Source organism: Channa argus, chromosome 1 (genome assembly GCF_033026475.1).
Source record: "Channa argus isolate prfri chromosome 1, Channa argus male v1.0, whole genome shotgun sequence".
NCBI lineage: Eukaryota > Metazoa > Chordata > Actinopteri > Anabantiformes > Channidae > Channa > Channa argus.
In genome coordinates this window covers 50242736-50258455 of record NC_090197.1, presented here as the reverse complement: position 1 = coordinate 50258455, position 15720 = coordinate 50242736, and the positions used below count along the sequence as shown (strand labels likewise).

Below are 15720 nucleotides of genomic sequence, written 5' to 3'. Positions count from 1 at the left end.
AGCTAGTGAGCATGGCATCAGAATGCAGCTGGAGCGATGCCGTCGTGGAGCTGCAGGTGTGGTGTCAGCTGGCTGCCTTCTGTCACGATGCCACTGACCACAGCTTAGTTCTGTACTGCACTAAGAATGCTCTGCAGCTGGAAGAAGCAGCAGCAAAGAGCCTCAACACCATGCCCTGTGTTTTGTAAGCATAATTGACTTCATAATATCTGTGTTTGCTTAAAGTTGCAAAGTTCCCAGTTACTGTGGTGTGTCAGTTTTTATAATTTCATTGACTGATTGGTTGACTTTGATTGACAGCTCATACATTCCCTCCTGTCCCTAGGTATGGGACCACCGCCGTGAATGAGATGCTCAGCAGTGCTGCCTGTTTGAATGGTTTAAGCTTAGTCCATGAGTCTAATGGAGATTTGCACGCTTACAAAGAGGCCATGAGGGTCCTTCTGTCTGGTGTCAGGTGCCTTTTTACAATTTCACACAGTACTGATCCATGTCTTTGCCTCCAACAGCTCAGTTCTTTGTTAACATTTTAAAATTTCTTGCCTTACTGTATATATGTTTGTCTCTTGTCCAAAGCTATGCAGAAAAGGCCAAGAGTCCACCATTGTGTATCGCGGCTGCTAAACATTACTGGAACACTTGCCTACCTCTGACACAGATTCCTGTAGAAAGATTGAAGCTTCAAGAGCCCCTGGAGAAGATTCTAACTGCTCTGATCAATACCAGCGCAAAAAATGCAAATGTATGGATTTATGTTATTTGCCGGCAAATATACATGTATTAATTCTGGCTAGTTTTCATGTTGGAGTCATGTGTAACTTGGAACCAGAGTGTGTTTTAGATGATGCTCACTCAACCCTTAAAATTTTAATAACTCATTGTTTATTTATGGAAAAAAGTAAAACTATATTAATTGAAGGTCTTTCTGCGATGTTTAAAGCCTCTAAGGCCTGCATGTCAAAGCACACTGACACTGTCTTGTTTATATGGGCAAAAAAAATATTACTTCCTGTTGGGGTTATAGTTTTAGCAGTGATTATACAATATAGGGCAATTTACACATATACACACCGCATCTGCCTGTGCACAGCAATCTATTGAGATTTTTGTTCTAAACTTGATGCAGAAAAAGGCACATTAACAAGAAAAACAACAGAAACACAGTCTACCCCTTTATTATAGAAACCGCTCTATCCCCAGCGTCATGTCTTATTTTTGTTTCATTAATCAAGCATTGAATAACATGTGGCAAAAGTCTAAAAATGGTGTGTTATCCTTATTGATCAAAATATAATGAACGCTTACTTTGAGGATGCTAGAATAGGAAACCCGCTGGGCTTAAGAGAAAACCTCTCCAGAGGGATAAATATCTTCTATTGAGAATTATTATATGAATTATTAATAATATTTGAGTATTATTGTGTGTGCGGTGTGACCCACATCAAGTGTGAAGGATGCTTAATCGGATCCATATGCAGTAGTTGTGTACTGTTAAAACAGGCTTGATGTGAATTTTGTCACATTTGCACATTATAAACTTTCTCACCTGGATAACTGAAACCAGTAATGTCGCAGGCTCCGGGTGTAAAAGGGGATTTGGAGATTGGAAGCAGGGTCATAAACTAAATAGGGCAAGGTCAGATAGCAATTTATCTTGTACATCAGTGAGCTACCCACCACTACTGCAAACTCTTCTCTCACTCTTTTATGCAGTATTAATCCTTTGCCACTTCTATTTCAGAAACAGGGCAAAGGGAAAAGCCAGCTGACCTTGACAGCAATGCCTTCTCGGAATTCTAAACGTGAAACTAAAGGTTAGTAGCGAAAGGACAATAAGGAAGGTATTTTGTAATATATGGAGGATATAGCATTTGCATGTTGCTTCATGTTTCGTTTTGGCTTTCGGTCATGAATTTGTTGAATTTACTCTGTACCTCTCTGCTGTAAGTAACGGATTCCAAAACCGTAGTTCATTTCAAGACAGACAATTAGGCCTAAGGCTGTGTTGAATTTGCATTTGAATGTCCTCTTCTGCCAAGTGATCTCCTTAATTACTTTGCTAGTAATTACATTATGTAAACACACCCGCTTACAATTAATTACAGAGCTATCTCCTAAATATGTTTTTGTTTATTAATATGTGTGCTTTGTGTGCAGATGAAAAGGATCTAGCCATCACAGCAGCCATTTACAGTTTCTTGCTCCAAATATACATTGATAGAAAAGACTGGAAGAGCACTATGCAGCTTCTGGACAAAGCAATTAGAGAAATGCATTGCACCAGACACAGAGTGTGAGTACAAAATAAAAAAACAAAACAGTGAGGAGAGCGCATAGGAGATGAGAAGGGCCCAAAAGCTAAAAAGACAAAAATATAACCTATTGGTGTCTGTATTTTACCAGAAATCTCCTGAAACAGCGCATACTGGTGAAAGTACACCTGGGTGAGAGCATAGTGATGGACATGCAGAAGTTACAAGAGGAAGACGAGCAGTGCTATTCCTTTATGTGGCATCAGGTGGCGCTGTGTGCTGGAAACACAAGCCAACAGCTGACCAGCTACCAGAAATCCATCACCTCTGTCCTGGTAATACCTCTGTTGTGGCTCCATGTTTACATCAGCACAAAAAGCTGATAAAACAGCAGGTCAAATCAGATAAACCATGCTGGAATCTGTTATATGAAAGAATTCTATTTATTAAATGCATTAGTGTATGTTCTATGTGAAGATAAATGAAGATAAAGCTCTGCCACCATCATGTGGAGCCAGAATGTCATAACAGCTTATTTCTAAGTGCTTCTTAGTGTGTGGACATGATTAATCCTTGTAACACCTCCTCACAACTTCCTATATTTTCTATGAGTTACATATGTAACATGCAGTAATTCAGAGAACAGCAGAGATCCAGCCCACAGAAGGGTACTTGCATTAACATTATTTTGTGAAACTTAAGACATGGAAAAGTGTTCTGACCGATCACGACTAAATAAAACACAGTATAAACAAGGTCAAACGCCTAAACCCAAACTGTAAAATGGGTTTTGATTAATCTCTCCGTTTGTGTGAACAGTGTGCAGAAAAGCCGTGGCAGCAGGTCAGTCTTCTGCTTGAATTTGGAGCGTGGCTGTACTGTCACAACTTTCCCAAAGCTGATGCACAACATCAGGTCCAGTGGGCCATTGACCTTCTTCTACACATGGAACCTGAATCAACAGGAGAGACAGGTTGGACTCACTGACTCATCTTGTTCACTGTACTATCACGGCATAACAATGCGAATCACTGGGTAGTTTAGTTAATAATTCGACTGTGCATTTTAAAATATTGTCGTTTTACACTCTGATAGTAAAAGACAATGAAATGAATGATGATAGAAACTTTCTCAGGAACCCTGTGGGTCTTCACTGAGAATAATATAATAGAACAGACTGCTGTGAGAAGTTTGTTTAGTCACCTGTTATGAGCCTATTACATTTTACCTGAGAGACAAACTGAGCACCCAAATAAGAAAGGTGGAAAGTAACTGGCTTCATTCATGATGTTATTCGGTTATACTTGCATATTATCTGTTTTGCTTCTCCCGTGACCCTAAACAGGGTAAGCGGTGACAAATAATGGATGGATGGATGCTTTTTTTCTTTGTCACAACAAATGTATCATACATTTTATTCTTCTAGAGGATGAGTCCAAAAAGAAAGACTTGAGCTCCGTAGTGGGAGTCCAGGGTTTGCTATGCACACAAAGTGTATCTAATCTGAGGGACGTGTGGCGCCTTGACTGTTTGATACAAGCACACACTCTGCTTGCCTTCATGACGGACAGGACCTTGCCTGAGCACCAGCTTAACCTGCTCAGAGCTTACACCTTTGTACTCCAAATGTGGCAGGTACTGTCTCTTCACGACAACATGGTCACTCCACCCAACTCGATAAATACAAATTATCTAATGTGCATTTTATTTTAATGCAGGTGTCTTTGGCAGGAGTTCGTGATATTTTTAGTGATCTAGGAAAGAGTCAACCATCTCAGCCTTCTCCTTCTGCTGCATCCAAAAAAGACAAAGACAAGAACAAGGGCAAAAAAGTGAAAGAAGTAAATGCTGCAGCTTAAATTTTGAGGTTTTAGATTTCATTTTATATTTATTTATTGTCTCTGTAGATTCAAAATAATTCCTTCGAAATGCTGCCTTATCATTTTAATTATGTTCTTGGCAAGTTACACATTTTATTTATTAGAAAGCCATGGTAGTGATTACACTACAGCAGAATATCAATTCTCTGTCTCATCGTTTTGACCAGCCAACCCCTTCAGAAGAGAGACCTAAACCTGTTGTCTTTGATCACGCACTTCCTTCCAGCCCAACAGACTGGGCTTACTACACCTGTCCTGACCAAGCCAGACAGATATTCCGAACCAACAGCAACCCCTACACTATCAACAAACACAGTATCGTAATGCAGGCAAGGCTTAAATACTGTAGCTCTTCCTCACACTTATGTATTGTTTCTGATGTTAATTTAATTTAATTACATTTTAATTCGTATGCATATAGAGCAAAGATCTTGGGCCATTTCCTGTTCTCATGAAAAATGTTCACATGTTCTGAGTTCTTTATGTGTCCCAATGTGTATTTGATTGTAGACTCAAAGCCTGTTTTATCTGGACCTGCTGGAAAAAGAGCTTCTCTCGCTGTCTCTTGACCACCTGACCCTACCTGTGTTGCATTTGGCTGAGACTATTGCTCACGACGTTTTGGATCAGAAGAGCCTCTCCGACCTCTACCGACTTAGGTAAAAACAATTTTAAAAAAACTGAAGGTTATTGCAAAGTCTTGGGCACTGCTCCAAAGAGAAAATATAAAGCCCTTAGTACATTTGTAAGGGGGCGAAAGGGTACAAAACTAGTTACTTTGGAAAATACAATTTCATGTACAGTGGTAGCTTTGTATATTTCTAGTTGATTTTTTTTTTTTTTTACCTATTGTAATTAGAATTGTGAGGACCTGTTGTCAGCTGGGTTTGGAGACACGCTCGCCATATCATGAGAAGCTCCCCAATCTGAGCAGTATCCAAGAACAAGAACAGATGGAGTATGTCAACTCATTTAAAAACATATTTGAACATGTTTCCTTAGTAGCCTTTCATATGATATTTGTGATTTCAGGTGCCAGAAAACGATTGCTTTATTACTGGAGAGGAGAAACCTCCACAAAACTTCCAATCAGGTCGGCCTACTTCTCACATTTATTTAGCAGCAGATCTTAAACATTCATAAAGATTTACAAGTTAAAGCAATTAATATTAAAAGTAAAACTTTTATTTCACTCTAGTTTTATTACACACAGAGTGATTGGCAAACATCTGTAAGTCACTAAATGTATATGGATGGACATTTGCTGAATGCACAAGTTATTTTTATGACACACTACTCATATAACACAGTGATACTACATTAATTTATTAGGTTTATGACCTTCAAATTATTTGACCCATAAACCTGTAACGAGTGCTAAATTTTAAATCCGTTAATGTCAAATGTCTTAAATCTACAGGGCCCATCCATTCTACTTTAGCACGAACTTCAAAAATTCAAAATGCAAAGAACATATATATATATATATATATATTTATATTTATATATATTTATATTTATATATAAAGAATATATATAAAGAATATATACACACACACACACACACACACATATATATATATATATGTATATATATATATATATATATATATATATATATATATATATATATATATATATATATATATATATATATATATATATATATGCTGATGTATCATTATGGTTTAACCATCTGTCAGCACATATCGTGGTTAAAGTCAGTTTCACATTTACCAACAGTGACCTTTATATTTTATTAATTACTGTAGATATTTTGTTGTAACTACCATGATCAACATTTTTTAAGAGGTATTGCTTTCACAGTGGAGTACCTTTAATTTTGTTCTTTGATTAAAATGTATTTAGTACTTTAGTATAAGATCTGAAGTGATACTTGTAGTGGACAATTTCTTTAGGTTAATACTTTTTCTTGAGTATTAAGTTTGTGTTAGCTGCATCCTGCTCAGAGTGGCCATTCTGGCCTTTGTCCTCTGTGATACCAGTGTTAATGCTGTGGAAGACCAGTGTACAGCTTGTCTTCTGTGTATCCAACCTATTAACAACTGACAGCCTTAAGAATCATTATTCCTTTACAGTTTACTAAATTAAAAAAGTGACTTATCTTGGTGATTTTTCAGAACGCAAATGCTGGATCTGGGCAGCAAAATGTGGATGTGTGTGTGCAGGACACTTGGTTGGACAAAGCTGAAGTTTGCCTCAGTTTGGGCCTCTATCAAGCAGCCAGACAAATTCTGGCACAGGCCCACTTGATACTTACGGTGAGCTCAAAAAGAGAAAGACCTCAGTGTGACACTGTCAATAAAATCAAATCCGACCAATCGCTCTTGCTCCAATAATTTAAAAAGCTTGCTTTACTCTCTTGGCATAGAGACTGAATCTTTCTATTCTGTGCATCTGCAATACTGAAACGATTTTGTGTTCAGACTTTATTATTAAATATTACAGTTTGTGTAACAAATTACCTTAGAAACCTTTCTTATAATTTCTTAAAAAAATATCAGACACATTTAGTACAAGGACATTTCTAATGTCTACACAATTAGTTAGAAATAATAAAGGTAATGGAGAATGCATTGTTTGCTGCAGTTATTAAATGTGCTAAATATCATTAATTATTGTTTTCAAATTACTGTAATAACAAAATTGTAAATGTTGTGGTGAAGTAGATATTAAATAAATTGTTTGTGCAATTTTTTTTTTTTTAAAGGAACTTGGGGATCATAAAGCGACGGCAAGATGTTTGCTCAGTTTGGCCACTCTGGCCTGTGAAGAGCACAACTATTCCCAGGCTTTGATCCTGTTGGATAAAGCTCAAGCTCTGGGTGGGGACGAGGAGTTCTGGTATAATTTCACTCTCACCAGGGTCAGAACTGTTGTGGGACAGGAGCACCAGGATGCACAAACTAAGGTAACAAACCTCATTGCAATGATCTTCTTTTTGTAGACAACATTACTATTGTTATGGTTTTTTTTTTTCTTTTGCAGGTTGATCAATTTATAAAGCAAGGTTGTGGGGCTTTGAAATTGGTTCTAGAGCAGCAGGTGAACAGAGTCTCAAAGCTCAAATTCTTGATCGTCTCATTAGAAATGAGGTAATCAGTGCTCAATGTGCAACATGATAAACTGAGTGCTAGAATGTCTAAATTTGTGTCAGGATGAAACCATCTTTTAAGAAGTAACTGCCAGACACACAAGGTGACTCATACCTTTAACAGGCATCCATGTTATCCTGATCCTAAGGAAGCATGTTTCAATGTGTTCCAGAGGTGCTATGGAATGTATTGGTGCCATTGGTTGTGGTGAACCTGGAGATACACTCTGCACTGAGGCTGTCCACAGGCTAACCGCTGCTTGCGATACACTCAGAGACTGTGCTAGCGCTTTCGCTAAACTCGGCTACAGGGCAGAAGCAGCAGAGGCGCATGTAGAATCTGCTCATGGTCTGAGGTTGGTCATTTAGGGGTTCAATGATTCAAAATGCAGTGTACTTTATGCCAGTGGTCTTGGAGGCCTTTTGTTGGCTTTTGCTAGATAAATTTAAATATTTTGCATATAAAGTACTAGATGCAACATTCTGGGAAGTCTGCTCCACGCAGTTTACATCAATGGTAGTTGATACTATGAGTTAAATAGATCTTACTCCTGAACAGCTACCATTCATATATATGTAAGAGTCAAAAAAACAAACTATTAATTTAATCAGCAGTAAACAACATCTTTGACACATTTTTATTTTTATTTTGACAGACTGCAGTCCACCAAATAACATTCTTTTAGCAACTAATGTTGGGATGTGCTCAGTTCTTCTTCGATGGAGTAAATCAGTGTATTTTATTAGACATACAGAGGCACTGGGTTGGAATAAAAGTCACTACAATAAAATAGCTATCTTCTTAAATCTATTTACTTAAATCACCTACAGATCGTACAGAATTCCGCTGCAACACCTCTACACCATAGAGGAATGACCACATCACACCTGTTTTAGCCTCCTTACACTGGGTGTCAGTGTGTGTTAGAATTAACTGTAAGATTTTAATGCTGACCTTCAAAGCACTGGCTGCCATCCTGCTCAGAGTCACTTGGATACACACTCTGTAGTGGGCCTCATAGTGCATTATTATAGCATTAGCCTTGACAGCACTAGTTCTCACATAGTCAGTTTGTCCCATGCTCATTCAAAGTATCACCTACTTTGTGTTCTGTGTCTCTCCCAACTTTATCCCACATTATTCCTTTACAGAATATTGGCCAACAAATCAACCGATGCAGACGAGAAACAGTCCTGCCTGCTCTGTGGCTTCTCCCAGATGCAGTTGGCTGTTGCATTGCAGGAAGACATAGTTCTGAATGCTCAGAACCTGCTACCCCCACAGGAGGAGGTAAATGAAATGTGTTTGTGCTACTTAAAAATATTTGATTGTGATAATGCCAAAAATCTTTGGAGGGAATGTCATCTTTTACGTGTTAGGAGAAACAGACACCACTACACTGTACTGTACTAATCTTTGCTTGTTTTTCAGTGTTGTTTTTATCTGAGTATGTTTTTCACTGTTAAGATAGGGGGAAAAAATAACTTTTTAAAGCTAAAGGACACAGAGAGAGCCTTTGTTTTGACATATTTGTATTAATTAATTACAACTAAGCTGTTTTGGGAAGTTATTGAGGTCACTGTCATAAGCTTGTGTAGCTGGCTTTGTGATGTTTTAACATAAAAAAACAGAAAAAACCTTATTACTGTAACTTGCCAACAAAAGATGGGTGTAAGAATCATGGGATTGTAGCAGTGTTCTTTCAGCAGATGGTGCTGCTGCCCTTGTAAGTACTGATATCAACCCCACATTTCAAACAAGACAACTGCGGTAACAATTCAAGTCCATGTCCATGCTTTCAGCCTTATGAGCTTAACTTATTTTTCTTGTCATACTCGTTTTTGACCCTGTTGGACAAAGCTCAAGCTCTGGGTGGGCACCAAATGTCTCATTTCTCAAGTTTGCAATATCTGACCACATTTCTAACATAAGTTGCAATTTGTGAAGTCATGACAACCTACTCCCGCAATCCAATCTGCAATAATTGTTCTTAATTATTATTTTAATACTAATCAGATGATTTTAAGAATAGACAAGTGCTTCTGATTTTAGGTTGGAAGGCCATTTAAATTCCTGGAGTATGCATCATGTGTATATATAGTTCAGGGGTGTGTTTCATAATCCAAAAAGGCATTTTACTACTTTTCCTTTTTTTTTTTGCACTGGTGCTTTCCATCTATTACAGAGTCATGGACTGTCACTGGCGGCCAAGCGGAGGCTCCGGCGCATGCAACTGGCCCTGGCAGAATATTGTCTGGTCATGCTGGAGAAGTACTGTACTGAGGAGAAAGCCCAAGCTGTGGCCCGGGCAAGGAAGACTTCTCTTGAGGTAGCACTGGAGGAGTTCACATGCAGCACACCGGAGCCCAATTCTACGAAACAGGTGCCTAAAAACAGACCTGGGCTAACTGTAACAGTTTGTATCCATTCGCACTGTAAGACCTAGTAATGTAAATATTCAACAGATTATACATGACCAAATATTTCTACATTATTATTGTAAACTGTTGCAGTATAACCCTTTTATTAGATTCTTTTTAAATAACACCAAAGCCACAAAAGTACCAATACTAGCAAGGAAACTATCCTTTTCACAAATATAGCTTATACCTCTGTGGCGCATAGGTCCACGTTTGTGCAAATAAAAATGCAATAATAAATAAATGATAAAATAAAGCAAAAACAAATTTCCTTCTAGCATTGTCAGACATGCACTGGGCCTATAAATGTTTAATGTTTCAGGTGTATTTAGTACGTCACTTACCAAGGATAAAGGAAGAGACTATTTTAAACTACAAAATATTTCCACTTCTGTGGGTTCATAGTTTGGAAATATTACAGTAATTAACTTTTTTTTATTTATTTTAAGTTGAATGGAGATGTCAAGACTAGTAATTGTGGAGGCCTGTTATTTTTCATTTACTTTTGCAAAGAAAACCAATGCGGCGACAAGCTCATCATTTCCAGCTGGCTTCCCAGCCGTGTGTTTGTTTAGTGTTTTTTCCCTACACTCAGGGGTTTAGGAGATATAGATATGGGATATAGGCCAGTACTGTATATGCTCACTTAACTCTGATCCTCAAGAAATCAAATCAAAATAACAGAGAATAATATGTTTGCCGTAGCTTACGTAATCTTATTTAGCATTTAGTACAATTTAAATGCTCCTAAGAATACAAACAAAAATTCCAGCCATTTGACAGTTTTACTGCTTTAGAATTTCTGTCATGTCGAACGTGCTTGTGCCAGTCAGCTCATATAGTCCCCCAGCAACTATTTTGTCTTTAGGAATAGTATAATAGAGAGGTTTTGAGTATGATATGTTCCAAATATTTAAAAAATAAATGAAACCTGAAAATGAATTATTGTTTATTATCCACTTTAGTTTTTAGAAGTTTGCACGCTGTGATTTATCTTTTTATCTTTTTATTTGACCTTAAATTTGTTGTGTCTCGTCCAGGAATGGTTGAGTGTGGGCCGCACTTTGGGGCAGGTGGCCTTGAGCCAGCTGGCTGCAGTGCAACCTCACTGTCTGGTCAACATGGAGACCAAAGCTCACTGCATGAGTTTGATGGGAAAGTACCTTAGACTGCTCGCCGTGCACGAAGATCCCATTTATCTGTCTACTCTGTGGGACAGACACAAGCAGGTGCACATACGAAATGTCTAAATGTAAAGGCTTGACTACACGTTAAAAACAACATTTTACATACAGTGTGTATATGTGGAAAGTCTTTCATAATTTTTGCATACCGCACTTTTTTTAAGATAACTATCATGTACACACGCATACACACTACAGGGCAAAGCCTCCGAAACATTTGCTACACAGCCCGAAAAGTTAGAGAGATTAGAGAGACGGATGTCCACTTACATGATTTAAGACAGAATAGCTTAAGTCTTCATGGTTTGTGATCATGTGAGGATTTTTATACTAATTATGTTCATTGTTCTGTGATGTTGAAATAACTTTTTGCAGAAAGAGGCATGTTCTAACCCTAAAGTCATTTCTGAAGAGAAGGAGATTTCAGAGAAAGAAAAACAGAGAGAATCAAGCAGAAAAAAACCAAGGATGACCTCTGCCAAACACGCTGAGATGCAGGTACATAAATCCAGAGTTAGGCCAAAACTTTTGATTCCTCTCTAATCTGAGGTTTTCATACTCAGGACCACACATCTGAAATCCCCCAGAGGTAAATCTCTGGCCATTCTGCATAGTTCTTCTAATAAAAGTCAGCTTATCAACATCAAACTTGGCACTGAAGAAATTGGGGGCAATGCTTTATTTATGTAGCAGCAATTTTGAATATTAAGCAAGATTTAGTTGGAAAGCTTGTAAGATTTACACTGTACTCAGGTGTCTTCATTGAGATTTACTGTAATAATACAAAATGTATTATTAATATCCGGATGACATTTAAATCATATCAAAGTTAGATAAATGTCTTCTCATGCAGGCAGCATGAATTAGTTTATTTATTGTGATGCTGTCATAGCGCGGACTTCAGAACATTGCAGCCAGACAGAATGTCTTTCTTTTACATATTGTGGAACTAGAACTCTGGCTGTTCAAGTATTTAGAAATATGTTATTTACAAATATACAATAACCCACTATAACCTCAACAATTAACATATAATAAAATTATTAAGTTAAAAACTGAATAATTATGATGTTGTAAAAGTTAAATTCATTGCAGAGCTGCTGAATTAGATTGCATTAGATTGTGGAGGTGTACCTAATAAATTAGCCAGTGAGTGTATGTGTACCGTCATATACATGTTAGTTTTACTCAGTAGTATACAGGGACGTTAATCTGCCAGCACTCTGATTGTGATGTCTCTTGAATGTGCAGCATAGGAGACTCAAGGCCCAGCAGTTGCTGGCACAGGCCAGTAAAGCACTTGCTGAGGCCATTGGCCTCTGTCTCCAACATAACCTGTCTCCCTCCATCCTGGCGGAAGCCTGTCTTAACATGCTGGAGTGCTATGGCCAGTCTGACTCTACAGTGGCAGGTCAATATCTTGCCCTGTTTCAGGTATTCTTAATTTTTTTTTACTAAACTACCAGAGCATACAGGCACTGTCATAGTATGCTGTGTGTTGTATGTACAGTGTAATGTGTCACACTCACAGGCTAATCATCAGGTTTCAGTCTTTTCGATATTATGTCTATGTACACAGTAGAGTCCACGTATTGTACATTGAAACAGGGCTCCATAAACTGCCAATGACTGACTAAATCCTGCAGAATTGTTTAAGATATCACTTACTGTAATTTTGCTATCACCAAAATCTATTTTCTTCCTAGAGCTGCTGCACTGTTCCTTTGATAGCTGAGGTCCTCACCTCCGCCTGTGCAGACACCAGTGTGTCCCAGCTCTCGGCTCTACTCAGCTTCCACAAGAGGCTGCTCCTTTTTCAAGAGGAGAGGCCCAGCAGCATGCTGAAGGGAGTGGAGGACTCCCTCAACAGCCTCTCTAAGGTACTGGGTTACCAAATCCCCTTCTCATGATTAATGGATGCTGTCACAGTCAGCTCGGTAATGTATCTTGATGGGGACACTATCTCAGCTCTGAATGCATTGTTGAGTTTGGAAATCACACCTTTTGTTTTGCAGGCCTTCAGCTATCTGACCATTAGTCCTAATCACCTAAACATCCTTGAGGAGCTTCCACCTAACCTAAAGATCCTACTGCTTCAGCACTCCGAGGATGGGTAATTATTACTCTTACTATATTCCTGTCTTGTCTTGTCTTGTCTTGTCTCTTACACTATGTCTTTTTTTGAGAACCTGACAGTATATAGTAGATGTGTAAAGACCTGCCGGCCACACACTGCTGCTCACTCCAGCTCCAGTTACATGTGTAAAAGTAAATTTTGTTGTGTGTGTCATTTTAGGTCAGAACTTTATGGGGCCTTCTTTGAGACAACCAGTGTTTCAGAAAATCAAAAAGGGAAGACTATGCAAGTTGCAGGTTTGCTGTTTAAACATTTATAAAGCCATGTTTACAATACAGAGAGCAGTCAGATGGCTTCCTTATGTTGTAGCTGTGAGCAATTTCAAACATATTTACTGCATATATGGATTTTTATACTGCATCTAATTTTGTTCCATAACCCCCGGAAATAAGGGTTTCATCATAGAGCCAAATGAATTTAGTATTCCGATGTAACATATTTCCGCAAGGCAGAGAAAAAAGTTCAGCTTTAATGAATTCATGGAGAGAGAAGAAAAAATGGAAAGTAGGAAAAATCTCTTGCCTTTACCTTTAACCTCTTCACTACTCTAACACTAGTTTCATAGAGGGAAGCAACGTATGTGTGCATTACTTTTCTTAAAGCTAGACTTAGAGAAGTAAGACAGAAATAGTGAAACGCAGGAGGCTAATATTTAGACTCATAGCCAGGGATTTAGGCCAGAGTCAAGACAGAAAAGGCAATGTAGAGTAAACAAGATGAAGATAGAGGGAGGTCTCATAAACAGAAGGAGGATTGTATTGGGTCTGTAAGTTTTACATGTGTGTGTCTTACAGTTTCTTCATTTTCCTGTTGCAGGTACCCTGACGTGTTCTAGGGTGGCTAAGGTTCCTGTCTGCTCGCGGGCTCTGCTGGCATTGAGAAAGCAGACTCGAACCTTTTGCCAGGAGACTAGACAGGCTTTCCTCAAGGAACCCCCTTGGCATGGTGCTGAGGGCAGAGTGGAGACCTCTGTGCAGCCTCAGTTCACTCCCTGTGTGCGTCTTGTTGAGACATAACAAATTTTGCAGCTCATCTTTCACTCTATTCAAACTACTATTATTAATCACTCCACTGCAATTAGCATGTCACGTCTCTAAACACTCATACTTTCTTTTTTGTCCGTCTTGTTCCGATATATAGAAAAATGCCACAGAACAAAAGATGGCGCATCACTTCAGAGAAATTGTACAAGATATGGAAGACTACTTGAAACCACTCCTCACACAGTTTGACTTCTCTTACTTAAGGTGAAGTGCTGAACATGTCATCAAATTCCTCAATTTTGTCCACTAAAAACACTTTGCGGTCAAGATTTTTAAAAGCCTATCAGCAGATAATTAAGTACAGTAGCTTTTGCATGATAGAACATATCTTCAGCTATATAAAGTCCATGAATCGACTGTACATCGTTACATGAGACATCTTGACTCGTCAGACAGAGGGTTTCCAGCACAAGAGCAGACCTTTTACTGCAGTTATGGCTGCAAATGTCCACTGTGAGAAATGTGTTTGCAACAAGCTTACACAAAACCAGTGCTGCCACTCTGTATTTCTTGCAACACATCTTAAAAATCTCACAATATCTAGTTCTTCCTTATGTTCTTGTCAGACATAAGGTAGCAGGCCTACTCATCCTCACCTATGCTTATCTGCCTCAGGTTCCAGACTACATCAGTCGTTGACATGACCAAATCCAAAGAAAAAGACGTTAAGAGGAACTCAGCTAAAGGTTCATTATGTTGGGTCTAGTCTTGTGTGTGTGTGTGTGTGTGTGTTGCACAAAGGGCTTTGTGGTTGTCTTTTATGTATACAGTTTCATATAAACTACTTTTCCAATATCTGCTGCGTTATCTTATGTACGTGTGTGTGTGTGTGTGCGCGCGCGTGTGTCTTTGAGTATAGTTCTATCACCGGACGAACCAGGAAAGCATGTGGTGTTGCTGGCAGACAGGAAGTTGCTGGAGTTGCCACTGGAATCCTTGTCCATGCTGCAGGAGGAAGGGCTGTTTTCTGTGTCACGGGACTTCTCCCTCCAGCTCTTCCACAGTCGCCTGAACAGAGAAGAACCAGAGAAAGGTACTTGAGGCATACGCAGGCAAAAATAATGTTTGCAGCGATTTGGTGTCGAATACATTCCAGGTCTTGTGATCTTGATGTGTTTTATATGTGAATATATAAAATAAAAGATATAATTTAATGATTCCACAATGAATGTTAAACAATCGAAATAATTCAAAAGATACTAAAGGGCATGTTCTTGTTCAAGACAATGAAAATGAGCCAGTATCAGAAAGTTTGATATGAATCGTTTTACAATACCATTAAGCAGATTACTATTTCCATATGGATGTTACATTCCAAATTACTTTTTTCAGTCTGTAGTCTGTCTGTAGGAGTATTCAAATTGTTAGAGTAAATTTGGCATAGCAGTTTATAGCAACCACACAGAGGTGCACCGAGACAGATGTGCCTCTCTGTGCTCCATACTTTATGTGTTTTAAGGCATGAAATAATGAAGTACTGTTTATCACACAGGTATTACTAGAAACTTCTTGCTTAACATTTGCTTAGCTCTGTATCATGGCCGTCGGTTTAAACGCCTTTAATACAATAGTTTCCAATGGAGAATGATTATTTCCTGTAATTTGCTTTCCATGAAGCCTTTTGTTGCGTGTTCTTCAAAAGAAGGTGTCAACTGTTTACGACATGGGCTATCGCCCATTCAGACAGC

At 38.5% G+C, this 15720-nt stretch overlaps 1 protein-coding gene across 1 annotated transcript in view; it reads left to right on the top strand.

Moving 5' to 3' along the window:
- Positions 1-15720, top strand: part of LOC137098169 (cilia- and flagella-associated protein 46) — a 48209-nt gene that overhangs the window by 16877 nt on the left and 15612 nt on the right. Inside the window, exons 22-50 of the mRNA XM_067474108.1 lie at positions 3-184; positions 326-457; positions 577-742; positions 1742-1814; positions 2158-2293; positions 2404-2587; positions 3072-3225; positions 3679-3887; positions 3971-4093; positions 4300-4461; positions 4643-4791; positions 4992-5090; positions 5165-5225; positions 6274-6414; positions 6864-7064; positions 7142-7248; positions 7421-7603; positions 8400-8538; positions 9434-9631; positions 10709-10897; positions 11228-11350; positions 12104-12286; positions 12559-12732; positions 12868-12965; positions 13149-13225; positions 13806-13984; positions 14130-14236; positions 14648-14718; positions 14892-15065. Of these exons, the coding sequence (XP_067330209.1) occupies positions 3-184; positions 326-457; positions 577-742; positions 1742-1814; positions 2158-2293; positions 2404-2587; positions 3072-3225; positions 3679-3887; positions 3971-4093; positions 4300-4461; positions 4643-4791; positions 4992-5090; positions 5165-5225; positions 6274-6414; positions 6864-7064; positions 7142-7248; positions 7421-7603; positions 8400-8538; positions 9434-9631; positions 10709-10897; positions 11228-11350; positions 12104-12286; positions 12559-12732; positions 12868-12965; positions 13149-13225; positions 13806-13984; positions 14130-14236; positions 14648-14718; positions 14892-15065 (4174 nt within the window). The remainder of the gene's footprint in view (positions 1-2; positions 185-325; positions 458-576; positions 743-1741; positions 1815-2157; positions 2294-2403; positions 2588-3071; positions 3226-3678; positions 3888-3970; positions 4094-4299; positions 4462-4642; positions 4792-4991; positions 5091-5164; positions 5226-6273; positions 6415-6863; positions 7065-7141; positions 7249-7420; positions 7604-8399; positions 8539-9433; positions 9632-10708; positions 10898-11227; positions 11351-12103; positions 12287-12558; positions 12733-12867; positions 12966-13148; positions 13226-13805; positions 13985-14129; positions 14237-14647; positions 14719-14891; positions 15066-15720) is intronic.